Source organism: Aspergillus japonicus (assembly GCF_003184785.1).
Source record: "Aspergillus japonicus CBS 114.51 unplaced genomic scaffold BO86scaffold_123, whole genome shotgun sequence".
NCBI lineage: Eukaryota > Fungi > Ascomycota > Eurotiomycetes > Eurotiales > Aspergillaceae > Aspergillus > Aspergillus japonicus.
In genome coordinates, this window is record NW_020291760.1 from 23,030 (window position 1) to 50,040 (window position 27,011).

At 53.4% G+C, this 27,011-nt stretch overlaps 10 protein-coding genes across 10 annotated transcripts; 4 read left to right on the plus strand and 6 right to left on the minus strand.

Moving 5' to 3' along the window:
- Positions 1–212: 212 nt before the first annotated feature.
- BO86DRAFT_350280 (uncharacterized protein) lies at positions 213–2,457 on the minus strand. The gene is made up of 7 exons (XM_025669382.1): positions 2,196–2,457; positions 1,864–2,124; positions 1,674–1,804; positions 1,566–1,610; positions 1,357–1,504; positions 369–1,297; positions 213–320 (listed from the first exon to the last, which is right to left on the minus strand). Exons 1-7 carry the CDS (start codon positions 2,330–2,332, stop codon positions 277–279), a joined length of 1,695 nt encoding a protein of 564 aa, XP_025521915.1. The 5' UTR covers positions 2,333–2,457; the 3' UTR covers positions 213–276.
- Positions 2,458–2,592: 135 nt separating this feature from the next.
- On the plus strand, positions 2,593–4,710 carry BO86DRAFT_393777 (putative DNA repair protein rad9). Its single transcript, XM_025673089.1, has 7 exons — positions 2,593–2,826; positions 2,890–3,045; positions 3,111–3,246; positions 3,298–3,513; positions 3,581–4,158; positions 4,217–4,327; positions 4,382–4,710. Exons 1-7 carry the CDS (start codon positions 2,713–2,715, stop codon positions 4,406–4,408), a joined length of 1,338 nt encoding a protein of 445 aa, XP_025521916.1. The 5' UTR covers positions 2,593–2,712; the 3' UTR covers positions 4,409–4,710.
- BO86DRAFT_373683 (RCC1 domain-containing protein) lies at positions 4,306–6,166 on the minus strand. Its single transcript, XM_025670390.1, has 3 exons — positions 6,051–6,166; positions 5,491–5,957; positions 4,306–5,430 (listed from the first exon to the last, which is right to left on the minus strand). The coding sequence occupies exons 2-3, from the start codon at positions 5,764–5,766 to the stop codon at positions 4,504–4,506; spliced, it is 1,203 nt and encodes a 400-aa protein (XP_025521917.1). The 5' UTR covers positions 5,767–5,957; positions 6,051–6,166; the 3' UTR covers positions 4,306–4,503.
- A 649-nt stretch (positions 6,167–6,815) lies between these two features.
- Positions 6,816–9,435, minus strand: BO86DRAFT_37297 (putative MFS phosphate transporter). The gene is made up of 3 exons (XM_025670367.1): positions 8,638–9,435; positions 8,396–8,563; positions 6,816–8,339 (listed from the first exon to the last, which is right to left on the minus strand). Exons 1-3 carry the CDS (start codon positions 8,952–8,954, stop codon positions 6,827–6,829), a joined length of 1,998 nt encoding a protein of 665 aa, XP_025521918.1. The 5' UTR covers positions 8,955–9,435; the 3' UTR covers positions 6,816–6,826.
- A 4,543-nt stretch (positions 9,436–13,978) lies between these two features.
- BO86DRAFT_451944 (phosphotransferase family protein) lies at positions 13,979–15,404 on the minus strand (the record flags this gene model as incomplete). Its single annotated transcript, XM_025676896.1, has 3 exons — positions 13,979–14,198; positions 14,234–14,735; positions 14,786–15,404. 3 exons carry the CDS (start codon positions 15,402–15,404, stop codon positions 14,042–14,044), a joined length of 1,278 nt encoding a protein of 425 aa, XP_025521919.1. The 3' UTR covers positions 13,979–14,041.
- Positions 15,405–16,336: 932 nt separating this feature from the next.
- On the plus strand, positions 16,337–17,830 carry BO86DRAFT_426062 (putative oxidoreductase, 2OG-Fe(II) oxygenase family; the record flags this gene model as incomplete). The annotated part of the gene is made up of 3 exons (XM_025675504.1): positions 16,337–16,433; positions 16,492–16,589; positions 16,660–17,830. 3 exons carry the CDS (start codon positions 16,337–16,339, stop codon positions 17,590–17,592), a joined length of 1,128 nt encoding a protein of 375 aa, XP_025521920.1. The 3' UTR covers positions 17,593–17,830.
- A 699-nt stretch (positions 17,831–18,529) lies between these two features.
- BO86DRAFT_423488 (SUR7/PalI family protein) lies at positions 18,530–20,229 on the plus strand (the record flags this gene model as incomplete). Its single annotated transcript, XM_025675401.1, has 4 exons — positions 18,530–18,649; positions 18,728–19,099; positions 19,162–19,363; positions 20,204–20,229. 4 exons carry the CDS (start codon positions 18,530–18,532, stop codon positions 20,227–20,229), a joined length of 720 nt encoding a protein of 239 aa, XP_025521921.1.
- Positions 20,230–21,069: 840 nt separating this feature from the next.
- On the plus strand, positions 21,070–22,654 carry BO86DRAFT_37400 (mannitol-1-phosphate 5-dehydrogenase). Its single transcript, XM_025670404.1, has one exon. The coding sequence runs from the start codon at positions 21,177–21,179 to the stop codon at positions 22,341–22,343; it is 1,167 nt and encodes a 388-aa protein (XP_025521922.1). The 5' UTR covers positions 21,070–21,176; the 3' UTR covers positions 22,344–22,654.
- On the minus strand, positions 22,445–23,650 carry BO86DRAFT_405050 (enoyl-CoA hydratase/isomerase family protein; the record flags this gene model as incomplete). Its single annotated transcript, XM_025674057.1, has 3 exons — positions 22,445–22,467; positions 22,709–23,356; positions 23,434–23,650. The coding sequence occupies 3 exons, from the start codon at positions 23,648–23,650 to the stop codon at positions 22,445–22,447; spliced, it is 888 nt and encodes a 295-aa protein (XP_025521923.1).
- Positions 23,651–24,040: 390 nt separating this feature from the next.
- On the minus strand, positions 24,041–26,348 carry adaB (chromatin-binding transcription regulator ADA2). The gene is made up of 3 exons (XM_025669383.1): positions 25,780–26,348; positions 24,310–25,716; positions 24,041–24,260 (listed from the first exon to the last, which is right to left on the minus strand). Exons 1-3 carry the CDS (start codon positions 25,870–25,872, stop codon positions 24,192–24,194), a joined length of 1,569 nt encoding a protein of 522 aa, XP_025521924.1. The 5' UTR covers positions 25,873–26,348; the 3' UTR covers positions 24,041–24,191.
- Between the last annotated feature and the right edge of the window lie 663 nt (positions 26,349–27,011).

The window sequence follows — 27,011 nt, forward strand, 5'->3', positions numbered from 1 at the left end:
AGGCGGGAATCGCGCGGAGGCGGAGGCAGAGGCAGAGGCGGGCAGATTCAACGCGTGTCGGAAACGCGGTTGCGACGCGCAACCCACCAATCCCGTTAAAGTGGTTTTACACTGCCTATTATAGTAGGCGAACACCAACGCATCACCTACGTAAACTGACATCTCAGTAATTCGAATCGTTCATACCAATGACCGACACAATTTTACCCAGCGAAAAAATTACATTGTCACTGTCAAGGATTCAACTGATTTGCTGCAGGACTAGCATTGACAACGTCATACATATAGCCCATCCTCTGAACTCATGTCGCTATCGTCCACTGCTGTCTGTTAGCGTTATCCGACACCAGTGGAGCCCTGATTTTTACCTGGTACAATCCCATAGTCAAAGGACCCGTCCAGATTCGCCTTCAGAGTTTCACTGATCAGGAGTTGCGCCTCCTCAGTGAGAGTGCTATCTACTGCATTCAGGATTGACAGGTTGAAGCCTTTATTACCGGGCCCTAGCTGCGAGATAAAATCAAGGATCCCATCGGCAGTGAACTTGCTGAAGGCGGGGATTACAAGGCTCTCCAGCTTCGGCAGATGTGTGAACGCCTGAAAAACGGTATCGTCGAAAAAGTCGCCGCTTATCCAAAGCTTTTCCAGACGGGGAAGGAACGCGGTCAAGGCCATGGCATGATCTTGGGTAAAGCCGTCGGAGATGTCTTTGAGGTCCAGCTCACGTAGATTACTCAGCTGGCTCAGTGCTTGTACTAGGATCTCGTTGTCACGGTTGGAAAAGGAGGATTCGCCGCTAAGATTGAGAGTTCGCAGAGTCTGCTGGCAGGCAAGGGCTTCATGAAAGGCCTGACTGCCTGCCATGCTATACCGAGACAACGAAAGACTCGTCAGTTTAACCCCTTCTCTGGTCAATGTCCGTGATAACAGGAAGGGGTCATCGACAAATCGTCTCACTTCCAGTTGCCGCAATGATTCACAGCTGCCGATCCACTCGGCGACTTGCGAGACAATCGTATAAAATCTCTCATCCCGCGCGGATGGAACCGAGTCCGTCAAAGTTAAGACCCTCAACGAGGGAAGGGCTGTCAGAGAGGGCAGTTGGGCGATGCCATCGATCGTGAGGCTCGTCAACTTCAATTCTGATAGCGATTGCCGGTGTGAGCCCAGGGCGACAATGGAGCGAGGTCCAAGCTGGCTCAGGCTGATCAGTTCGAAAGTTTCCAATGTGTTTGGCTGTAATTGGTCGAGGAACTGTTCGGATTCAGCTTCCGCGGTTGTGGGCGGACGGTCTCTCCTGTGCACTCGTCAGTACTGCGTTCAAAAAGAAATTCAGTGGCGTATTCGGGCCGATACCAAGAATAGATAGTGAGCTGCTTAAATTTCGGACAGTGATGACGGAGCTGGCTGCCAGCATGTTGGCTTAGAGCTTCGCCAGACCATACCGTCAGTGATTGCAGCAAGGGCAGCCCTCCGACCCATTCGGATAGTGTTTCTGGGGGCACTAGAAAGGTGATTAGCAAGACGCATAACATGCACTGGCCAAGCTTAGAAGTTGGGCTTACCATTGAGCGACATCCCTCGTATAGAAGTTGCCTTCTTCACAATAGCTGTTCGGCGTTAGCTCTTCATCTCACATGTCATCATGTAAAGTCAAGAAGGGGTGGACAGACCGGAACCAATCTTAAGCTTGACCGAGTCGGCACTGGGATCGGGGCCCTTGAACGCCGACCGTAGCCGTTTGTTGCCTTTCGCCTGGTAGTCGGAAGAAGCAATCTCTAAGAGTCCCGGTGTGAAAAAGTCACTACAATTGGCCCGTCAGTGTTTCAATTACTTATAGCTGATATCTGGAGCATGTATTACTCTCGTATCCGCCCGCTGAAGTTCGGATCTTTCAGCAGATCTCCCAGATCATCCAGATCTAGATAACGAAGATAGCTGTAGTAAGGCAGGTAGGTCTGACCCAAAGCCGATAAAGCAATGGATTGCCATAAGAGTGCCCACTTCCGCACGGTAGAATTGACCTCGCGCCTCACGGATACATTAAATGTAAAGCGTCTGCGCGGGTTGAGAAACTGTTCATCCTCCGTCCCTCCACCCCGTACGGATGATGCATGGCACACTCTGCAGGGAGTATCAGCAAAAACGCACCTCATGGGAACGAAGGAGGGAGAACCAAAGGACAAGAAACATACTTGTACAGCACAGCTAGCGAGTGAGCGGTAAAGTATCTCGAAGAAATGGCGCATTGAAATAAGCTGTTGTGGTCTCGCTCATCTCCCAGGATATCCAAGATCATGCAGAGGACGTCATCGGCCAAGACGAATCCCATCTTCGCAGCGCAGAGCTCCCGGTTCCCTGCAAATTCCCACAAAGTAACCAAGATAGCTCAATAAGCGTATACTTCTTCGGTAAGAGGTGATCGACCTCCAGTCCTCGCGCGGGAAGGGTTCTTTGAAGGTTGTCTTGTGAAGGAGAGATACTGTAGGACCGCCAGTCCTTCCAGTACATACGCGCTTATGTAATCTCGTGTCGGGTTAACTAGCGGTCGACGTGCGGCGGGTTTGCATCACTCATGGAGAACTTATCCGAGACCAAACAAAGACAATTTGTGATAAACGGCGTGATAAGGAACCAGAGGGTGTAGAGAAGGACACAAGAGCACCGCTCGTGATCCCAGTTCTCGTCACTCATTCTCGATAAGAAGCATACATGGCGTCCCTGTCGTTCTCCCTCTCCCCGGAGGCGATCTATCAACTACACGATGCATTGATGTGCCTAGGTAAATTTGGCGATAATGTCTCATTTGAAGCCGAATTCGATCTGGTAGGTGATGCTGTCTCCGTGTAGCTTGGAAGTCCTGAAGTAACTCACACAGACGAAATCAAGCTTCGCTTGAGCGTCTTGAACTCCACCAAGACAGCCTACGCCGCCTTCGCCTTCGATGCAGACAAGTTCTTCGAATCCTACTCATTTGGGGTAGATAGACGCAATATGTCTGCAGGTGTTCAATCACATAAGTTCTGTTGCCAGGTGTTGATCAAAGTGGGTGGTCCCTGGGCTAAATCAACCACCACCAAGGGGGTTTTCTTTAGCTAACATTGGAGTAGGCTCTCGTGTCCGTCTTCAAAGGAAGAGCAAGCGGCCGTAACAAGGACACCTCGGTCGAACGATGCGAGTTCGAGCTGCAAGACAATCCCGATGAGACGGAGTGCCGTCTCGTCATCAGACTAATATGCGGACTCGGTGATTATCCCTGCCCTCTACTGCAAGGGTATCTTGATACTGACGACTCAGGTGTCATCAAGCTCTACAAGCTCACGTACGAGCCCGTCTATATCCAGCATGCAACATTTGACCGGTCCAGAGCGACGAATGAATGGAGCATCGAGCCCAAATTTCTGAAAGAAGTCACCGACCACTTTGGACCGTCGGCAGAGCAACTGGACATTTACTCCGAGCACGGCAAGACCGTTTTCACCAGCTTCACTACCAAAATCGCCGATGGAAAAGGTTCCAAGTTTCCTAACTAATAGTCTGCTCGCCCATGTCTATGCTAACGAAATACCTTTCTATGCAGAAATCCTGCGACAACCGGTGCATACCTCCGTGGCCATTGACAAACGGGACTTTGAGCATTACCTGGCCGAGGACAATCGACACATTGCAATCAACCTGAAGGACTTCAAGGCTGTGCTTGCGCATGCCGATATTGTCCACGCCAGACTCACTGCCCGGTTTACCACCCCCTGCCGCCCGCTGCAATTCGCATACGAGCTTGAGGGTGTCAAATCCGAGTTTACCTTGATGACGAGAGGTGAAGCCGTCGAAGACGATGGGCCAAGCTCGTCTCGAGCCGCCGCACCACAGTTGTCTGCAAGGCAGACCCCTGCTCCGGTGCACGTGAGTCAGCAGAGGCCCCCTGCTACCGACGCAAGTCGAATGCCGCCGCCGTCCTCGCGGAGTCGGTCTCTCCGCCCTCTTACCGGAACGTCCGCTCGAGCTTCACAGACCCCCGCAGAATCCCAGAGACCTCAACCGCCAGTCGAATTCGATAGTCTCTTTGTACCTGCGGATGATGACAGACAATGGGACGTGCCGAATGACGAGGAGGCTCCAGCCGAAGACGAGCTTGGCTGGGATGCCACGGGTGACAAAGTACGACTCCCAGTATTACCGTCTTCCATCTGCAGCGGGTTACTGACTTGATAACAAGGACACTTTCACCGCTAGCTTGAGGACGCGGGTACCCAACGAGGAGTCGGAGGCCGCCGAAATGGACCAAGAGGAGGAGACGGGCATTCCGCCCACCCAGCGCATTTCACAGGTAACTTCAAGTCCCCTGTCCACCTGAAATCGACGAGGGAGCTAACACCGTCAGCTCCATGGCCTTGGCCTGTTCGATTAAGCAATCACGCATCGCCGCCCGGGCATGCACCGATCGAGACAGACACGCCAACTGTCAGCCACTCGATGGTTTCCACAGCCGCGTCGGAGTCAACACTAGGCAGTGATGATCCAGCTTGTCGCGCAACCGGCGCCAACGCCCACAATGTCGGACTCGCCATCTGGCAGGGGAATCCGGTTCCACTTCCCCTTGACATTGCCCTGCGCATCGGTATCGGGACCACAGTTCCCATGCTCGCCCCAACCACAGGCCACGACCGTGCGCTCATCCAGCCGAGCAAGAAGATGCTCGCTCCCCGCCGCCAGATCCCTCACCACCTTGCCGTGCCCCAAGTCCACGGTACTGGTCCACGGAATCTGTCCGCGATCATTCCTGCCCCAGGCCACCACCTCCCCATCATCCAGATGTACATAGACGCCATGCCAACTGACCTCGATGGCCCGATACCCTCCAGCGCGTAGTGCCTTCTCCTTGACCTGCGACGCAGACACCCCCGAACGAATCCCCCACTTATCATCCACCGCGCCCAGCACGGTGAACTCCCCCCTGGCAGGATCGCCAATGATCACCGTAAACTCCCGCCCACACGCCGCCCCCGTCGCCCGGAACCCCAGCCCCTCGGACCCCTCAATCCTCCGGGGCCTCCAGACCACCTTGTCCGGGATATTCGCCTCCCCCAACTGGCCCTTCCTCGCCGCGCCCCATGCCCACACGCTCCCATCAGAGAGCACCACCACCGTATGGCCCATCCCACTCGCAACCGCCCGCACCTTCATCCCCTGCGGCGGAAAATCCGGGATCGCGACGCCGCCCGCGCTCGCGCGGAGACACCCCTTCCCCAACCCCAGTTCCCCTTTCAATCCCGACCCCAACACAAACACTCGATCCCTGCTCTCCTGACCCTCCTCCTCCTCCTCCTCAGAAGCGACCAAAACCGTCCCCTCCCACGTAGCAGCCACCCCCGTGAACGTATCATAGACCCGACCACCACCACCACCTGCATTAGGAACATCCCCCTCACCCTTACCACCCCCCAAATCAACAACTGGAACAACAGCACGCACCCTCCGAAACCGCTTCACCATCTCCCCCTCCCCCCCTTCTTCCCTTTTAGGAATCCCACACCGCCCATCCCCATTCCACCCCGCCGCAAAAACCCTGCCCCTCCGATCCAACACCAAAGTATGATTCCCTCCCGCCACGATACGAACCACGTCGCCTCCTTTGGGGGCGTCAACCTCTCCTTGCGCTGCATCCTCCGCAAATTCAAAAACACATCGCGCCGGCACGGAGACATCCTCCTCATGCCCGAGGCCCAATTGACCGGAACCATTCGACCCAAACGCGAAGAGGGGCATGCTTTTCTGCTTCAACTTTTTGTTGTTGTTGTTGTTGTTGTTGGCTGGCTTGCTTGCTTGTGGTATTTGCTTTGCTTTGCTCTATCCTGGCCGGTCTAGAGGATCCTGAAACCAAAAAATTACAGTCCAGCAACAGCAATGGGAATTATGTTATCGCCGTTTCTTCGAGGACAGTGAGCTTCAATGACTATCTGCCCTTGAACGAAAAAAGATTAGATAAATCCATCCCACAAAAAGTAGCAATCAAAAACTATACAGGTAGGAGGAGAGAGAAAAAGACAGACCACAGGTTTTGTTTGTTATAGCAGCGAAGAAAACTTGGGCTCTTGCTTGCTCTTTAGTCGGCAAGTGAGAGTCCTCTCCTTATTCGATGTGACCAGAGAGCCTGGAGGTAACCGAGGGTAAAGGAAATTGGCTACCTAGTAGACTAAGCAGCGCCAAAGATCAGATAATCTTGCAGGTGATAACGAGTGGGGGTGGAGAGGAAATTCGAGGCAGACATATCACTATCAGTGATAACGAGGCGATAAACAAGGTAATGAAGGTACCGCCTTTGCTTATCGCTTGCCTTTTCCGAACTAGCGGGGCCGATTAGCCGGCAGAATCCTAGTCGGCCGAAAACGGCAGGGAGAGTGGAAGGCCGGCAATGACGACGTGCGAGAACGCCGTGGGGCCAGATGACGATGTCACTTGCTCTCCGATGAAACTGTAAATCGTCAATCCTGGGGTAGCAATGTGAAGAAGAAGGATACTACAAGGCCAAAGTCGTGCAAGAGAAAGAAAGTCACGATGAAAAGTATGTATTCCCAGCATTGGGGAGGATGCAGTATTAATCAGCTTCTATATACTAAAAGTAGGTATGTATGTACCTGGGTATTGGGAGGAGGTGTACGGCCACAACAAGAACCAAGCAAAACCACTCGCTCGAAAAACAAAGATTGTGAAACAGCAAGAAAGGAAGAGTCAAAGGCATCATCAACCCGGATTGGGGTATGCCACATGCAATGCATCACGCCGATGGTCTTTTCAAAGTGCTAGAAAGGGAATCATTCAACATAATCTAATGGTTGGTCTTCTCATTGAAGGACTCTTCCGAGTCATCCTGCGCAGCCGGAGGGAGAGCGAAGTTATCCGTCCTCGTGGCCGGCTTGTCCATGCCGCGGAACATAGGGCTGGTGCGGTGGAAGTAGGAGTGGACGTGGCCCTCCAGGAGAGACTCGTCGGTGTCCTGCAGGTAGTCTTCGCCCTTGGTGGTCTCATCCATCTTGCGAGCCATAGCAGACTCCCATTCAGCGCGGAACTCCTCGACCTTCTGCTTGTAATCAAGCTCAGCGTTGTAGTTCTTTCCAACACCGCGCAGACGCTCCCAGACAGACAAGTGCTTGGAGTGGATAGCAGGGCCGTGGTAGTCCTGCTCACGGCCTTCACGGATGTATTGCCAACGACGTTCCTGCTCCTTCAGATCCAATCCAGTGGTATCGGGAAGGAAGAGCCAGGTGAGAACCATGCCAGCCAGACCCCACCAGGGCACAAAGTAAAACTTGGTGCGGGTGCCGATGTAGTTGTATAGCACCGAGGCCAACAGGGCACCGAGTTTACCGCAAGCGGCGGAGATACCGTGAGCCGAGGCGCGGATAGGAGTGGGGAACACTTCGGCGGCAACCAAGAAAGTGATCGAGTTGGGGCCGAATTGGTTGAAGAAGGAACTCAGGAAGTACATAGCCTGGAAAGCGTGGATGTTCTCCGGCTGGATATAGTAATCGTAGTGGAAAGCGGGGACGACGAACATGACGAAGCACATCAGGAAACCAATCATCTGCATCCACTTGCGACCATAGAGTTTGTTGTCCACGAAGAAGGAGGCACAGTAGTATCCAGCCAACGAGACACCGACATTGCACAAGCTCCACAACCATGTAGGCATAATGGAGTTGTTGCCAGGGCTCAAGACTTCGATGAACTCGGAGCTGAAAAGCTTGTTACCGTAGAAGAAGACATCATTGCAGAACCAACCACCGGTGGTGGCCAGAAGACGCGGCCCGAAGTACTTGAGGGTAAGCTTGAGAGAGTTGACATCGTAACCAGTGACAGAGGCCTTCTTCTTAGCGGCGTCCAGCTGCTTACTAGCAGACTTCATGTGGTAGGCACGGTAGTAGACCAGCCACAGGGTTCCGACGGCGGGAATGGCGAAGGAGATACGGTAGGTCCACTGAGCGGCAACGGCGGAGTAGGGAGGGTTACCGCTTCCATGGTGGAAAATCAGTAGCAGGATGATCAGGATAGCCTGGTTGAAGAACTGACCCCAACCTTGCATCAAGAAAGCGCTGGTGACCTTACGACCACGGTGGAGACGATCCTCCTTGGTCGAAACCTTTCCGGAGCCGACGGCATTCTCCATACCGCTGGTGGCAGTCATGGGATATTCACCTCCGACACCAACACCGTAGACGAACAGAGACCAGGCGTAGCAGATGATCCAGCCATTCTCGTTCACACCCCAAGCTGCGATAAGCATAATCAGACCGAGAAGCATGATCGTGGCATCCTGAATCAAACCCCAGCGGCGACCGACCCTGAATCATGTGGTCAGCGAGATTCAACTAACAAACTGCGGATTCGAATTGCATACCAGTCACCTAGAATACCGACCAGGATCTGACCGACAATGATACCAAGAATCTCGAGATAGTCAATGGCGTAAATCCATTGCTTGTCGCAGGTCTCAAATTCTTTCCAGCAGGACTTGAAGGAGTTTTGGAAGAGAGGCTTGATGTTTCCGATAGAGAAGAGCACGTAACTGGATAGGCGCAAAAAGCAATGTGAGCAAAACTGGTGGCACCCTCGGAAAGAGTCGTTGGAGGGGGGACCTACCCTTCGAGACCAAGACCAGCACCAGGCAGGACCATATTCCGGAAGTAATAAGAGACAGGAGAGAGAGGGTCCTCCTTGATCATTCCCCAAATTCCACGAAGCTCACGCTTGGATTCCTGGGCATCGTAGGAACCAACGAACTTGACTCTCTTGACCAGGGGCAAATCAGCCCAGTAGGTACCATCCGGGGTATAGCTGTCATCGGGACGAATGAGCTGATCGAAGGCACCCTTTTCGTGGAGATCCATGTCCTCGAGAGGATTATGGGTGCCGGTCATGTCAGGGCCATGAGGGGCCTGAGCACCGAGAGTGGCCATCTTGTCGGACGATGTGAAATGATAAATCGGCTTGGCTGTCGCAACAAGACTTTGACAAGATGAAGAGGCGCTCTGAGAAAGATCCCCTACAGAGGAGAGAAGGGAAGAACGGGCGCGTTGACCGTGATGGAGGCGTCACACACGATGCAGGCCAAGTTGTTGGACAGCGGCCAGCCGTCAATCTTATATTCCGAAAATCTCTGGGCTGGGCGGACCAGCAACAGCCCACCGTCACGCCCCAGGCACATGTGCAAATGGTGGGACGTGATAAGCCGGACGCCGGTCTTGGGGGGGTAAAGTGTGTGTGGTTCATGGGTCGACGGAGGGGGGTTTCTGGGTAATCCGTAGTCTGGTAGGTAGTGCGAGATCCAACAGTGGTGGCGGGCGGGTGGGGAAGTAAGAATTAGTTCTAGCGGAGTGGATGCAAAGGAAAAAAGGAAGAAGAAGGGTTCCACTGCGCTGCAAGTCGTGTCGACTGGGATGCAGGAAGGCGGACTCTCGCCAGCCCCAGTGCCTAGGCCCTAGACCCAGTTAAGAATATTGAATAGGTAATACTGGAGCCACTGTCTGTTCGTTCTGTCTTCCCTCTCGGCCTTTCGTCGCGGCTTTACGACCGGAGAGACCGGAGCGGGTGAAAGTTCCCATGAGAGGGAGGAAATTCAATACGGGGCGGTTCATCGGTACTGAGTACCTTACCTGGTTGGCATTGCAGTGGTATTAGGTAGGTAGGAGAGGTTCAGTTTCCAACCCAGCTTGCCGTTCCCGGGCAGAGTTCAGTTCCTTCCTCCGAGAATCATTCGCACCCACACCCACAGTCACATCCACCCAGATGAATTGAAAAAACCCCGTCTATCTGCATATGATTATGAATCTGCCGGGTAGCATAAAACTAAAATAAGAAATTGCATTGCATTCTTTTTACCCCCCCCAAAGATCCAATCCAACCAGAATGATGAATAATTCTCAAGAATAATGCCTGGGACGGGGACGAACGGTCACGGATGGATGATTGTGGCGGAAGTCAGTTGAGGTTGAGCCCGCCGAGGAAGAAAGACCAACCCTGGTGCGGAAAGGCGGGCGTGAGGGGCGTTTCCCACTGCAAAACTTCCGCCGCGGACCAATCAAGGGCGCACGTGGGGGCAGAATCGCCTTCGATCGACATTGACCGCCTTCTAGAATCACCCGCCCGGATTTACCTCGGTCCAATGAGATGTTGGCAGCCCGCAACCCCACTATGAAATGAAGCTGCAGTGGCCGGCCCCGAAGTCCCCGTGGACCATGAAATTCAAGGTTGGTGGCATCATCCTCAGGGCTCCCATTTTTTTTTTTCTTATTTTAATTGTAGGAATTTCCCGGGGGACGGGGGAGATAACCATAAGACCGGGGGATCTATTGGATCTGGATCTAAGAATACCTACCTACCTAATAATCACGATGCTGCGAAAAAGACCGACCTGCATCAAATGGACCAATCTGGCTGGGTCCTTTGTCCCCAGAAAAGGAAAGAGAGAGCGTGCGCTGTCATTACAGTGTCTACAGTACAGGACATGAGTATTCGAGGGCAAGTGGGTTGGCAGTGAGAGCGGCAAGAGGGCTCCGCTCGGATCTTCAATGTGTTACACAATAATGTTCATCATGATGTTGATTTTATCTCGATTCCATTAGATCTTACAGCTGAATGATGCATTTCCCGAGAATATCTTCTGCGTTGTCCTTCGTCCTTACGTTCCTTCGGTCCTCGTCCGCCTGACACTGACAGCCACGACAGCCATAGACTTTTTTTTTGGAATAAGACATGGCTCATGGGAACACGCGCACATAGTTTGACCTGGGCTGAAACTCGTGGTCGAAGTCTAAACATGTGCCGATGCATACGTAGGTGCGTAGGAGAGGAGTCCAATACACAATTGAACAATTGAACAATCAATTGAATCTGGTGTTTGGCGTTTCTTGGCACTGCAGCTGCAGTTGTTCGTCCGCCAGCCAGTCGCATCGCGTCCTGCCAGCACGTTCCCGCCAACCCTTCCCCAGTTGTCAACAACTTCACTTTCCCCCCTCTTTCATTTCCTTTCCCCGTCTTTTGTTGCCCTCGTGCTCCTGTGCCTATCTGGGACGTGCTCCCCCCCCTCTCATTATCGCCTGATTAAAAGATCCATCCGGTTTCATGGCTCCTGCTCGTTTCCACGGATGGAGACGTCGGCCGACCACATGGCACTACGTCCGCCTTCCTTGGACCTATCCCTTGCCTGCATCGCTCCACGGTGCATCTCAGTCAGCTTATACATCATTCTCGTGCAGGATACCGGAACGAGGTGCCACAGTCACAGTAGCCCGATCATGGTCATCAAATCTGTTGTCTGTCGGATGATGACGGCGCACGTCTCGTCATGGAAATGCTCTGATGAGCGGATTTGACCGATATCAACCTTGAAACCTTAAAGAGAGATAGGGGTCTCATCACCATACTACACCTCCTGGCAGTATGAAGCCGGTCCTGGGTTTGGTCCAATGAGAGCCGCGGGTTCCGCCTCGTGGCTATCTGGCCCTCTCCTCTCCCCTTACCCGGGCCTACCATCAGCAATCTTGGATGCTGACAGGGTCTCCTACATCAGAAGAGCTGACCGAAATTAGGGATCGTCTGGCGAACTGCTCCTTCCAGCTCCATCCCGAGCTTCATGGATCATGGCCGGCCGCCATGCTGCGTATGCATCTAGAAACAGCTACCCGGCCGGCCCTAGTGCAGCATGTTGGCCACGCGCTCTGGTAGTTGGGCAATAGCTGGAGGCAAGATGCATGGGAGCTCTGGACCCTGATCCCCCTTTCATCAAATGGCAGGATCTAGGTGCCACGCATGGCCCGGTAGTGCGCGGCGTTCAGCGAGATCGACCGCTCATCTCCTGACATTGCAGCCAGGCGAGATCCAGCAGAGCCGATGGTGGTCAGACGCGGTCTCCTCGAGTAGAGATCCGTTGAAAGAGTGGTTCGATGAAGTATGACCGCTACAATGGCATGAAGTCCTGCTTTTTGTACATGGATTGATGATAGAGTACACTATGCGCAGGCTGGTATCTGTTTCCGTCATCCAAGCAAAGCTTGACTGAAGGTGTGTATCACAAGCCTTCTTGGCCTCATATCTCGCCCAGGGAACACACGGCTTGGTTTCCGCCACCGGCTGGAAGAGGTGGTTTCGGGGCGAACTGGCTCGCAGCCTTGTTTCTTGGAGTGCTCTGCCTAGAATCATCCTGGCGCTGCTTATGCATTGCCACACCTTCGACCCTGCATGTCTGGAAGGCTACTAGGCTAGGCGTCGAAGGAATGCCAACGCGGCAGCCGATACACCCGCTCTGTGTTAGTTCGTGCAGATGTCTTAAGTGGGTTCTCCCCCCCCTTACTTAGTCATGTACGATGCATTATCACCGAGTGAACTGGCTCTCGCTCACCCGTTACTCGGGTGTAGCCCGGCCCGCGCCACCGGTCATCAGGTCGGTTGCCTTGTGTAATCGTCGACGGTGGTACAGTCCCAAGCCCTTGCATGGACACAAGGCTTACTCGAACACTCTAATTCGAAGACTGTGATTTGGGTGGTGGTGGTAGTGAGGTAATGTCTGTCCTTCAATTCTCTTGGCTCAGCGCTTGGCTGTACCGACCTGAGAAATTGTCCAATAACTCACGGTAAGCGATTCGTAGACTCGAAAATTCCGCCACGTTCATAGTATGAGTACATGAATCCTTCCGTAGCCCTGTCAGCGGAGGGGTCGATAGTATATCCGATCCCACTGCATCAGCTACGCCACCGCAGACATCAGAAGTTGACCATCTACATCGTGTTCTCCCGATGGAGAATACTCCTACACGAGCCAGAGTATATCATAAAAAACTATCACCAAGCACTTATCCAATAACTCATCCCATCCATCTTTCCCCTCGACCCAATGCATGGCTTGGTACTCGGCCACGGTACCATCTAAAATGGCAGTATGCATCACTGCGGCTAAGCTTCACGTGTACAAGTAGTCAACGGAGGTCTCAACCAGGCCGTGGAGCGGCTTCACCGTCCGAAATGGTAACCCACCCTCCCTCGATCCCCCGGCAATGAACCGATTACTTCAACCAAGGTTTTAACATTCCACTACTTTCTCGCAAATCACATCCAAAGCCAGGCCAGGTCCCCTCGTTCCTAATCTGCGGATAAGCCCCCGGAAGCCGACTTTCCGATGCTCTGATACATCGACTCGAGGATCGATGATCATGGGAGGCTGTTCCCCCCTTTTTTGTAAGGAAGATGGTACGCGAATGTGTATCAAGGGGGTATTTCGCGGATACATGGGTTATGAGGGATGTTACTACTGCTACGGCAACAGGCAGAGGATACGTTGTAGCCCCCACCCAACGTGGTCTCATCGGTATCGTGATAGCATCCTCACATGTCTCCGGTCTAGGTCTATGCTAGTATTCATGATGAGTGATGACCGGGGATTGAGTGGTTATCTCTATACATAATCTGAGCCAAATCATAAAGTGAGAGGAAGGGTGAGCTGCAACAATTCAATTCAGATATAGGGCCGACAGATGAGAGTATGATTATCCGGTTTTCGGATTAATCTCGCTTGATGGCTTGGTTTGCCTCTGCAGATTGGATTTCAAGGGGGACTTTGATACGCAGATTCTTCATATCCGAGGCTTGAAGCTGAACACTTGTTCGGAGTGTCACGCACCATGACACGGCAAGGGGGACTTTTTCATGGGCAAGCTCGTGGCGATTTTAAGGACAAGTTGAGTTACTCGTCATCGTTGGAGGACTTTCGTCTCGTTATATAAACCCGAATACGATCCACCCGGGGCACCTGAAGCTGCCCGAAGCATGCCATCCCCAAGGAACAGCGATTCGCTCGTATCACACCCAGCAGTGTGTTCTGTCTACCTTATCTATTTAGTGCTAAAGCCATGATCTCTGAACGTACGATTGTGCACCATTAAGCGTAGGTGATGTAGAGTATCAGTCTACGTTGTCGTACTCTGCGAGCCGATAGCCCAGCTCTCACGCGAGCATCCATCTGATCCAGACTCACGGACGAGAGGAGCAAGAGCTATAGATCAACCAGCTCATCAATGCTGTAATGAGCTACCAAAGTGCCCTCATTGGCCTGCTGCATCTTATTCTCCACAACAGTGTCGATGTTAGCCCGCTCTTCCGCACTAAGCAGAGTCACTCGATCCTCGATTGATGCGAATGGGCCATGGAACCTCGGATCGATAAACTTCCAATATATCTCGTGAACATGGAACTGTGGCGTAAAGCGAGGCAGATCCAGAACAATCCCGTCTCCAAAGACTTCTCCATGGCGATTGATAGCCGCTGAGATGCAGATAATGAACCGTCCTGGATCTTCCTGGCCTCACACTCTTTGAGGACCCCGAGGAATGTGTTGAATCTCGGCATGAAGCGCACCACGAACTGATCAAGATCGGTCTCCCAGTCTTCCGGCTTCTCCAATAAGAGCCACCAAGGCGCCGCATATGTGAATTCGACGGGAGCCGAATAGGTGAACTCCCAATCGATAACTCCAGTGACAGCCAGTCTTGATGCATTGACAAGAACATTGTCAGGACGGAGGTCATCGCAATATAGCCTGAAGGGGCCCTTGCAGTGTTCCTTGGAGATATCACGCAACAGCCTGCGGAAAAGACAACGCGCAATGTACTTCTTCCGGCAGTCAGCCTCATCCATTACTGCATCATTGTGCTGTAGCTCCAAATGGTGGAAATATAATGATGGGCAAGCTCTTCGAAATAATCTGCTGCATTGTCGAAGCGCTTTTGGCCAAATATACTATGAGCGATATTGGAGAACTGAGCAAGTCGATTCATGTTAAAGGTGAGTGGTCGTTTCTGCACCGTCCAGTCGCCGGACTCGTCCAGTCGAACAGCCCCAATGAATGGGAACACAGGCTTCGACAGCCCCAACAAGATTTCAGCCATGGCCATATATGCTGTTCTCAAGACAGACATGTTGATATTCGAGCGCAGTGTGACTAGTCCCTGGGTCGGCTCCCTCAGATACCCACTCAACGGCTTGCCCTCAATGTAGTCCATCACGATGTATGGGCCGACCACACACTTTCCAGAACCCAGAACCTTGGGGACAGGGACCCTTGTATGCTGGGCAACATATTGCATGATAGCGACCTCGTCTTCGACCTTCTCCCCACGAGCGACGATCCGACCAAGAGCAGTGAACCGGACCACAACACGATGACCGTCATCGTAGGTCACGCGGTAACAAACATTGAAAGCGCCATTGGCAAGCGGCGCGGCTTTGACGGGTGTGCCAGCACGGTGGCGGGAAGCAACCTTCCCCGCCAGCTCCTCGGGTGAGTTTCGCAGTAGATTCTGGAGCCACACTTGGAAGATCAGATTCGATCTCTCTTCTGCGAGGTGGTCGAAGTCCATATTGCCTGCAGTGTCAGAGTGGCTCTGGGGAAGTTGTTAGCAAGAGGCACTGTACAAGAAACACCTCAGGGAAGGGTTTGAAGCGCGCTCACCGCAATTCGTTCGAGCCTAATTGGTCGACTGTTTTTTGTCCAAGCCGATACTCACCTACTATTAAGCGCCATGTTCCAGAGCATCTCAACTCCATTTCATCCGGACAATGCCATCATTGATTGATTGGTGACTGGCCTGCTTAGGTAGCTTTCTGATAAACAGCAAGCTCACATTGATATAGTAGGCTTCTATCCACGATGTCAATATTGTGTGCTCAATTAAGGCAGGCCATGGGAGGACACAGCTTCCCCATGAGCATGATTCTGCGTAGCAGTCTGGCTACCTTCTCTGACGATGTATGTTCCCTGTAAGATCTTGACAAGGCTTCAGGTTCATGTCTAGATCGGGTTTCGAATTGTATGAGGTGGGGTTGAATATCGGAAATCCTGGCGTGTACATCGTGTGAGAATAGAAGAAAAAAGCTAATGAGAAAGGCTTCTGTAAGCCTCGAGGTACGCCTTGCGGGATGCCGCTGGAGATAGTAGTAGGCCCTGTCATAGAAGGAAACAACCCGATTAGGAAATGCATCCCCTCCGCCCGCCTGGTCACAACACTACATTCTGAATGATAGCGACTGGCACTGAGTATCAACTCAGCTCAATTAGCATTTGAAACTTCCAGAATTGGTAGTGACACAGCATGCGACTCAACGATTCGCTCCCGACCTGAACAATATCGTCAATCGGTGCTACGATCACGTCAGTCGATATCAAGCGGGGTAAGACAGCCTCCAAGCAAGACTGCCAGAACCACCAGTGTCTCGAATTTTAAGCCTTGCAACATGCTGTACCAGCTGATCGGATCATATCTCATATACTTTCATTGAGCACAAACATGCCATGGCGATCCAAGCACCTACCGCAAATGCAGCACACGGCGAAGGTTCATCCGAGCCGCTAGAGGCATACGTCCATCCGCCGGAGACAACGCAACTGCGTAAGTACTTTTCCTACTGACCATATATGGTGGCAGAGCTCACTGACAAGCGAGCCAGTCGACTATGCAGACCTCATCACCCTTGATCTCTCTCTTTTCGACACCCCAGAAGGCAAAGCCAAACTAGCGGAACAATTGAAGCAAGCTGCGCATGAAGTTGGTTGGTCTTTGCCCTTCCTGATGCATAAGATGGCTCGAGTCCGGAAAGGAGACCAAGCTAAGAAAGAGGATAGGCTTCTTCTACATCACCAATTTCGGCCTCACCCAAGACCAGATTGACCGACAGTACGCCATCGGGCAAGAGTTCTACGCGTTGCCCTTCGAAGAACGATTGGAGTATCGCGCTCCGCTTGAAGAAGGAAACTACAATGGCTACCGCCCTCTCGGGAGCGTCGAGCTCGCCCCGGGCCAGCCAGACAAGGTGGAGATGTACAACCTGTTCAAATTCATCCCACAGACGCAGCGCACCCAGCCGGACGTGATTCACCGGCACTGGAAGGAGATCGAGCAGGTCCATCGCCATATTCATGAGAATGTGGCGCACAAGATCCTCCGGCTTCTCGCGATTGTGCTGGAACTACCAGACGAAGAGGCTTTGGTTAGAGGCCATCGTTACGAGGCGAATTGCGACAGCGCGCTCCGGTATATGATGTCGAGGGCAAGGTCGGCCGAGGAGAATAGACGGTGCAATCATATCTACACACGAGGCCATACAGACTTCGGAACCCTGACGTTTGTCTTTCAGCAGCCAGTGGCGGCGTTACAAGTGAAACGATCGGCGGAGGCAGAATGGCAGTGGCTGAGGATTCCCGAAGGCTATGCCGCGGTCAACATCGCCGATATTGTAGAGTTTCTATCGAATGGGTACCTGAAGAGTGGGGTCCATCGTGTCGTGTCTCCGCCAGAGGATCAAGTCGGGCTGGATCGGTTAGGGCTGCTGTATTTTGTAAGGCCGTCGGATGAGATGAATCTTGGAGCCATCGATAGTCCGCTGCTCAGGCGATTGGGGTATTACTCGCACGGAAGGCAGGATGAGAAGGAGGTGGCTATCCCTGCCACCGAATGGGTAAGGGCGAGGGTCAAGAAGAATTGGGTGAAGGCTGAGTCGAAAGAGGTTCTCTCGTTGGGTCGGTTTCAGACGCAGATAGTGTACGATTAAGGCCATTGCGTTCGACTGTGTTAGGGTACTGTCTCAATGAAAGGAGGATCGCTCTGTATCCGAAAGTCATGACCACCCCGAGCTTCTGGCCATGAGCCACATTGAGAGTAAAGCGCGGGGTAAGTCCAGCTCAGCTGCTCAGACCTTTCGCGTCAGCAGCGAGCGCCACGTGCCAAATCCGGGGTAACAGCCATTAGTGGGGCGTGCGGGGGGCTTTAGCGTTAGAATACGAAGACTGGCTGACAGCAAGCAGAGATACGACATTTAGACAATAGTTCTCCACGGTAGACAAGCATTGCTACACTCCAGACCAAACCATGGGTCGTTATGGCGCAAAAGTGCATAGTACACTATCCACATCCCGGTCATAAGTGTGACATCTAGTGAACTGAGGACTCTGCAAGCATAATGGGTCATGATAACCCATGGACCAGTGTGCTCATGGATTTGAGGGTTAGAATGACAAGGATGTCACCATCCCCTCGCAGTCTGACCGCGGAAATCGAATCTGTTCATTGAAAATTGGGTTGGATCACGATTCAAGTGCGCCGAGAATACCATCGGTGGGCGCGCACATTCTTCACGCTGGCGGACGATGAGTCTTTCCACGCTGCGGCATTCGCTGCCTGACCTCTCAGGCCAATACATTCCAATGGCATCTCGTGTCCAATTGGGATCGCCTTCAAGCCAACGCGGTAACATTGTGCTATTCAATTAAGTAGCGAGACGTACCGGAAGAAGCGAAGTTCGAGTCCGCGAATTTCCTCATCTAAATCTTGCTGGCGACTGGCCATCTCAAGGAATGCTCGACGATCTCATAGGCCCGATAGCGAAGAGTATACATGAGATCTCATTGCCAGTCTGGGACAGCTGCAATCAAAGTTGATTCTACAGAACCTGTTTGTTGACAGCAGAAGTTGAGCGGTATCGTTGCACCATGAGTCGTCTAGTGAACTGGTTGCCGACGGTGGCAGCATTTATCGCCTTCATACTGACACTAATATGCCTCTTCGCGGGGTCACAAACGAGTGTACTGCCCGACACTTCAATCCTAACGGTGAGTTAACCCGCTTTCATCGCCAAAGGAACACCAGATGAGGTCAAAGTTGAGACAAGCCTCTGACATCTACGACAGATCTATACCTCAAACATCAGCCAGGGCACGGAGATCGCTAATTTCTACTCCATCCATGTCATGTCATACTGCGAGGGAGAACTGCGGGTGAATCACAAGGACTTTAACAACTGCTCCGATCGAGCGTTGTTCTTCTCCTTTGATCCGGATGCTGCAATCCGGGCCGACACCGGGAATACTACCTCCCCGGCGGACTTGGGGTGGCCCAGCGCGATCACCGACGACTTTTATGCCTTCCAGATGACATCGCGCAGTATGGGAATGTTTTATTGCTTGGGAGCCGGGGTGGCCGCCCTGGCGCTGTTGGAAAGGGCGTGGTGGGCGCTCAGACGCGGCCCGCGACAAACGATAACGGAAGTGTCGTCCATGATGGTATGATCCCGTCCGTCTTGCGAAATGTGGGTTCTCAACGAATGATACTGACCCGTGCGCAGTTGAGTTTCGTGATGCTTGGGATCTCGTCCATCATTGCGACCGTGATTGCATTCCAGTTTGTCAAGCTGGTCAGCTACCATGGGCAGGACGCCGGAGTAACAGCGGAGTACGGGCCGCAGTTCCTGAGTCTCACTTGGGCAGCAACAGGGCTGTATTTGATTGGGGGCACCACAGGGTTAGTGATGGTGTTGATCGACCGCAGTCGACCTCCTGTGGACGATGTTCCTGATGACAATGATGGATTTGACGAAGGCCCTGACGATCTGCTGGAAGATCATGCCAAATCGGAAGTGCACAGTCACCACAGTGACGATTCGGTAACATTGCGTTCGCACGAATAGCCCGGGTTACCAGGTACGGAGTAAGAAAGAACGCGGGAATTATGAACGGGACTGTAAAACGAATCGGAAGATAGAAAGGGAAGAAGGCGACAAGGGGGCCGATCGGACGGATGGAAATGGGTGGAAAGTGAGGGAAAAAATGGATTGGGCCGGGCGGGAAACGGCGATGAAGCCATTGGTGTGTAACTGCAAATAACTCCCTAGTACTCGTAATTAGTCCCATTGTATTATTACTACTGTATTGTACTGATTGAACATTCAACTTGACGTTTGAGTGAGACCTCACAGTCGTTTGTGCCTTTCCTTTGAACTCATGTATGAAGGCGAGGAATCGAGAAGGATCGAGAAAGCTGGGGGAGACAGTAAGGGTATTAAGCCCCACATGAATTGTCTTCAACTTTGGGAGATGGAATTGGACCGAGTCGATGAGGGCCGAATTCAAGATGGAGCCAGTAATTGGGAGGACGCGGTGGAGGAGAGAATAACGTCACAGGGTGGGGGAGACCGAGAAGACCGAGACTACGACGTAAGTGTAAGGAAGTTGTAGTTCTCAGCGAGACTGACACCGGCAGCAGTGGGTCTCTTTCCTCCTCGTTTTCCCCAGCGGCATGACGATGTGATGTTTGATCGAACGACTACCGCCCCTCCCCCCCAGTCTGATGATGATGACATTCCACTTCTCCCTCTCACCACTGGCCAGAAACCATCATCGATCCAAGAACATAGGCCGTACTCGGGAAGAGGTCTTCGTACCCCTCGTGTCGTTTGAATCCTCAAGCCGAGTTGTGCCAAGGGAAGACATTCCTATCCGGGCCGATGTACTCCGCAAACCCGGGGAAGTGCAGAATGACCAGGGTAGGATAGGGTAGGGTAGTAGTAGTGTAGTTGTACTAGGAGTCTAATATAGACCAGTCGTAGTAGACAGAGTGGTTTCAAGATCACTATCAACCTAACTGGTCGGGAGGGATCGGGAGACCGGCCGTGGCTGTTTGGGGTTGATGTTGTTGAGTATGCCATGATTATGGAAGCATACCACCACATGGACCTTCTCACCAGACAGAGTCAGAAGGATAGCTACATCCACCCTGCTACCTGCTAGCTGCAATGTAGTAGTTGGAATATCCTGTTTAGGATCACCGCACGGTTGACGGTATGGTGGTTCGTTTGGTGTAGTAGGTAGGGGTCCCTCACGTCATCCTCGGATTGGTGAGTCTTGTTTGAGAGAGTTGAGGTCATTGTCCTGCTCCACCAACCAATGATCTATGCAATCCGGCTGCCATTCCCATGTCCCGCACATACCGCGCGACTGGGGACTTTCTCTATGTTTCTATCGTGCCTGCCTGCCTGCTTCTCACAGTATCACTGGATGTGTTGCTGCGCCCCTCTCTTTCCCCTCCCCTCCTTCCCCCTCTTCGATTTGCTCCTCCCTCCATTGCGGCTTCATATAATACCCCTCTAATCCCCCTCCTCAATCCTTTTGTTCTATTCCTTTTTCATTCACCATCAACATCAACAACTCTCACATCAATCATCTCTCTCCTCTACCTCCACCTTTTTCTCTTCCTATCAGGAGACCCTTTCACCTATCACCAAGACTTCTACTTCCCCACTCTACATCTCTTGACTACTATCAATCATTCTCTACCCCATATACCTCATCACAGCACTTCATCATGGCTAAGAAGGCTATCCAGTTTGGCGGTGGTAACATCGGTCGTGGCTTCGTTGCCGAGTTTCTCCATGAGGCTGGCTACGAGGTCGTCTTCGTCGATGTGATGGACCAAACCGTCAACGCCCTTCAGAACGCAGACTCGTACGAAGTCACCGAGGTTAGCGAGGAAGGTGAGAAGACCAAGACCATCACCAACTTCCGCGCCATCAACTCCAAGACCCACGAGAGCGATGTCATCCAAGAGATCGCCACTGCCGATGTCGTCACCTGTGCCGTCGGTCCCAACATTCTCAAGTTCATTGCCCCTGTGATTGCCAAGGGTATCGATGCGCGCACAGCAGAGAAGCCCGTGGCTGTCATCGCTTGCGAGAACGCCATTGGTGCTACTGACACACTCCACGGTTTCATCAAGCAACACACCGCCGAAGACCGCGTCGAGACTCTGTATAACCGTGCCCAGTTCGCCAACTCGGCCATCGATCGTATTGTCCCCAATCAGCCTCCCAATGCCGGTCTCAACGTCCGCATCGAGAAGTTCTACGAATGGGTTGTCGAAAAGACTCCCTTTGGCGAACTCGGCCACCCAGATATCCCTGCCATCCATTGGGTTGACCACCTCGAGCCCTACATCGAACGCAAGCTCTTCACCGTCAACACTGGCCATGCTACCACAGCCTACTTTGGTCACATCCGTGGCAAGCGCATGATCGCCGAGGCATTGGCTGATCCGGAGATCAAGGAGATGGTGCACAAGGTCCTTGGCGAGACTGCCTCCCTTATCACCGACAAGCACGAGATCTCAGACGAGGAGCAGAAGGAGTACGTTGACAAGATCATCCAGCGTATCTCCAACCCTTACTTGGAGGACAACGTTGATCGTGTGGGACGCGCTCCACTGCGCAAGCTTTCCCGCAAGGAGCGGTTCATTGGCCCTGCTGCCCAGCTCGCCGAGCGCGGTCAGAAGTACGATGCCTTGATGGACGCGGTCGAGATGGCTCTGCGCTTCCAGAACGTGCCTGGTGACCAAGAGAGTGCCGAACTCGCCGAGATCCTCGAGGGACAGTCCCCTGAGTCGGCCACCAGCCACCTGACCGGCTTGGAAGAGAAGCACCCTCTGTACCCTGCAGTCCTCGAGCGGGTGCGCAAGGTGCAGGGAGTCAAGGTCTAAGCAAGTCGAGTCTCCAACGGTTATCTCGCCGTAAATGAGATAATTTGTTATGTTTTACGATGTTCACGAAGATCATTGCGAGTTCAGCAATTCCGAGTTGATCACGGATCTGGAATCCGGAAGCCTGTACAACCGGTTCAGCCGCGGGACGGCGAAGAATCATACGGGATATGGCGAACAAATGGTCGGCGCGAACGGAGCATGGGATACCAGCATAGGCTTTGCGTTTTCTTTCTTTTTCTTCTGATAATTCATGTACTTACAGAGCACTGAGCATTTCATATACCAAATGCACGAATACGCTATGACTTCTCTCTTGCCTTTCGTAATTTGTAGTTGACCTATGTCTGAGTACTACAACTTACTATCCACCCACTTGGGATGCCTCTTCTCCACAAAGGCCCTCAGCCCCTCCTTGATATTCTCCCCCGCGTTCAACTTCTCCATCCACTCCTCCATCAGCTTGCCCGTCGCCTCATCGGCCCCCTCCCGCTCCCACCCGCGATTCACCCCGGCGCGGCTCACCACCACCGCGTCGGGACTATTGGCCGCAATGCGCCCCGCGACCTCCAAGGCGCGGTGCACCACATCCCGCTCGGGCTCCCCCTCCGCGTCGATGGGCACGACCTCGTTCACGAACCCCCACCGCAGCGCCTCGGCGGCGCTCACCTTCCGGCCCGTGAGCACCATCTCCATCGCGCGCTGGCGGCCCACCGTGCGCACCAGCCGCGGCAAGGCGCCCGCCCACGCCACCACCCCGCGCGCCACCTCCGGAAAGCCAAAGTAGGCCCGCTCCGACGCGATCACCAGGTCCGCGTTCACGGCCATCTCGCACCCGCCCCCGAGGCAGAGCCCGTTGACCGCCAGGATGATGGGCTTCTTGCCCGTGCGCCGGGATAACCCCCCGAAGCCGGTGGGGGGGACTAGTGGGTTGGTGGGCTTGGTGGGTTGGGACTGGGTTTGGGATTGGGTGGTGGTGGTCGTCGTGGTGGTGGTGGTGGTTGCGAGCCATTCTTTTTGGGGGTGTTAGTTTAATTTTGATTCTCAGTTGGGGGTTTTGGTTTGGGGGGACTGGGGCTTATGGGCAAACCTTTCAGATCGGCGCCAGCGCAAAACGCCTTCCCGCTGCCGGTGAGCACGCCCACCCGTAAGGCCGGGTTGGCGTCCATCCAGCCCCAAATGGCGTCGAGTTCGGCGTGGCCCTCCGTGTTGATGCAGTTGAGGTCGCGGGGCCGGTTGAGGGTGACGAGGAGGATGTGGGGGAGGGGGAAGGAGAGGGAGGCGTATTTGGCGGTTGGGGTGGTCATTTTCTTCGGTTTTTTTGGGAAGGGGGGGTGTTCTTTAGTCGGGTTAGGTTGGGGTTGGGATTCTGTGCTGAGGAGAGGAAGGTGTGAGGTTTGGGTGATAAGTCTGATGCTGTTGTTGGTTGTTGATGGTGGTTGTTCTGGGCTATGTACTGTAGCACATCAGTATTTATGGGGAAGCTCCGGGAAGGAGTCCAGATGTTGGAGACGCCCGCTGGAGTGGAGTACGGACGGCTGCGGTGGAGTTGCCGAGGTTCGACCTTTTCCTTAGCTACAGTAGGCTCGGCTTTAGATTGAGGCTTTAAGCATTTACCGTTATGCGCAACTTACAGCATGTCAGTGAGCTCGAAGAGAATTAAGCAGAGTATTCAGAGAAAAACTCCAACAGATCTTCTACACCAAACATCAGTCAGATCAAGCTATGCATCATTCATGTCGGTCAATACAATTCAAATCACATCAACATCCATCCTGCCCTTCCGAACGCCTCCCAACTCCATTACAAAACACACACACACAAGATCAGGATAATCGTGTAGTCAAATCACCCCTTGTTGATCCAGCCACTGTGCACCATAAAGTCATAGATCCGACTGGTCTTGGCACTGTCGATCTGCGGAGTTGTCAGTACATCGTCGATAGCCAGAACGGCAGAGCATTACCTTGCAAATGGTCCGTGCATCCTTCTTCTTCAAACTGCCCCCCTGCTTCATCGACTCCTTCAGCAGTGTCTCTTTGATGACTAGGTATGGCTTCGGTTGTATATGAAGCACATTGCACACCTCTACCTCCTCCTTTGTCAGCAAATGCAGATCCGGGGCAGCTTCGTTCTCCAGCTTCCACGGAATCACCCCATTCAGCGGCTGCACAATGAACTTGGTCTTCGCCGGCGGCGTCGGCGTGCTGATCCCGTCTCCGTTGGAGGCAAACATCCGGTCAAAGTCGTTCATCGGCTGACTGGGAGGCTCGGGAGCTTTGGGGGCGCCAGGGGTGCCTGAGGCCTTCTGGAGCCGCAGTGGCAGCTCTGGCGTCGTCAACTGACTAGCCGCCGACGGCTGTTCGGGCTGCTGTTGCTGCTTCGGCCGTGTGCTTGCGAACCGGTCAAATGAGCCCTGCGGCGCCATCCTCTGGGCGCGCTGTTGCTTCTCCTGCTCGTATTTCTCGCCACCCTTCAGATCCCCGATACCCATTTGCCGCCATTCCTGCAGCTGCGAGATGGCCAGACGCAGGTTGTGCTCGTACTCCAGTCCCTTGTTGAACTCTTCAAAGTCGTCGTGGTTCATCATCCGGGCAAACGGTTTCGCCTTGTTGAGCAGATCCCGTTCCTCTTTCGTACGTTTCTTCTCTAGCGCCGTGTTCTTCCGGTACTCGAGCAGGTTGTGCTCAAAGAGGACCTTCTTGCGCTCCGTGCGCGCCGTCAAGCGCGAGTTGTAAATGTCCACCACCGTCATCTTCAACTCCATCTCCGCATCCAGCTCACCGTTCGCGGTCTCGCCCGCACCAGGCTCAAAGGTCATATGCTGCACCGCCTCTTCCGCATCGTTCATAAATTCGGTCTCGAACTCCAACCGACCCGGCATGTAACCCTGCACTTCGTGACACGCTGGCACACTAGCAGTGGGCTTCTGCTTGGGCGTGGTCGGCGGAGCGGCCTTAGCGGCCTCTTTGCGCTCCTCGATGCGTCGCTTCTTTCGCGACTGGAACTCCTCCTTCGATATGGAGTCGGACAGGCGGGTGTCGTCAGGATCGGCGCGCTCCGGCAGTGGGAAGTTGGGGCTGTCGATGTATGTACTGATGTAGTGGTCTCGAACCTCCTCCTTGGTGCGATAGCCTCCAATGTGATCGGCGATGTCGGCCCATGACCCCAGCCCGTAGATGTCAGCACCTTCCAGCAACAAGAGCTCCTCATCAGCACCCCAGTCTTCCTGGAAGATGGGCACCGAGTTCTGCTCGATCACTTGGAACGGGTGTGTGGACGGGTCATGGTTCTTAGATTTCTCTCCGGCTGCGAAACAGGGAACGCAGAGGTCGTATTCGTGGCAGGAGGGATGGGCACAGGATACGCGAACCTAAAAGGCGCGGACGAGGTTAGGTCATGTAAACAATCACAAAGTATCAGAGGGAGAGTATACCGTCGAAGTCACATCAACCGAGCAGATATCGCAATGATACTTGGTGCCTGCTTCGGTGCCGCGCGAGGCGGTCTTCTTCCGTATTACACCCATCGATTGCGGTTCCCTCTCATCCTCCACTGTTCCCGTGTCCGTTGCGACCACACCGACGCGCCCTCCAGTCAAGGCCGAGGGCTATATTTGAATTGAAAAAGAAAACTTGCGCGGGGAATGGATTTGGGGGGGAGGGGGCTTGGAGTTGCCGATAAGAGAACCGCAGAGTGGTCGAGACCGCCTAAGGGATAAGGGATGCAGTGCTGTCTGGAGAGTGTCTCCGCCGAGTTACCGGGTAGGAATGAGTAAGGAAATGCCGGGGAAACGGCGGGACAGCAAGTCACGTCAGATCGTATTGATGGTCAGCAGCGGAGTTCTTGGACAGGCGATCAGGGTGCACAGATAGCAAGGGTGGTATCGCTAACAAGAGGCCGAGGTGAGCGGGAAGTGCATTAGTGACTAGGTACGGAGTAGAGGGTAGAGAGGTTGAGCTGAGGTCGGCAGTCGTTCCCCGTTCCAGTCCGGGATAGACGCTGCGCACCTGGTGGGTGTGCACTGAGTGGTCGGATGAGCCTGAGGTGTGAGTCCCGGGCCCCTCCCACTGGGCACTAGCCTACTAAGGTAACTTCAATGGGCGGTGGCTGAGTTATTGGGGCGAGTGCGCTGCCCGTTCCCTGTTTGGGACTAGCCGGGTGGTCAGGGGAGGGAAACATGGTTGCACCGCCGCCGTGCGCGTTTCAGGAGATGTATATGCCTCAGGTGCCAAGGTGTCAAGGTGTCAAAAGGCACTCCGGTGTTTAAGGCAGCGATGTGCCTGACCCAATCATCTCTTTTCCACCCTCCACTTTTCTCTCCCACATCCAGTTCAGCCCTGAGGCATCCCGTTTTGTCCCTGTTGGTTGATTCACTCATCCTCCTCCCCCCCCTCTCTCTCCCTCCCCTCTTTCAAAGTCTCTCTTCCTCTTCTTCCCCTGCTCCGTTTTCGCTCCTTCTCACTCGCTCGGTCTTATCAACCAAGTCTCTCTCTAAATATCTATCTTGTACTCATTTTGTTTCAACCTTTTTTGTCGTGTTAGGCTTGTACCTCCTCCTCCATCTTTGCACGTCGGAGGTTGGTTTCTTGTACAGTGGATAGTTTGTATCGCTGCCCGTGTTATCGCTCAATCCTCCCTCCTCCATTCTCCCCTCCCCTCCCCCCC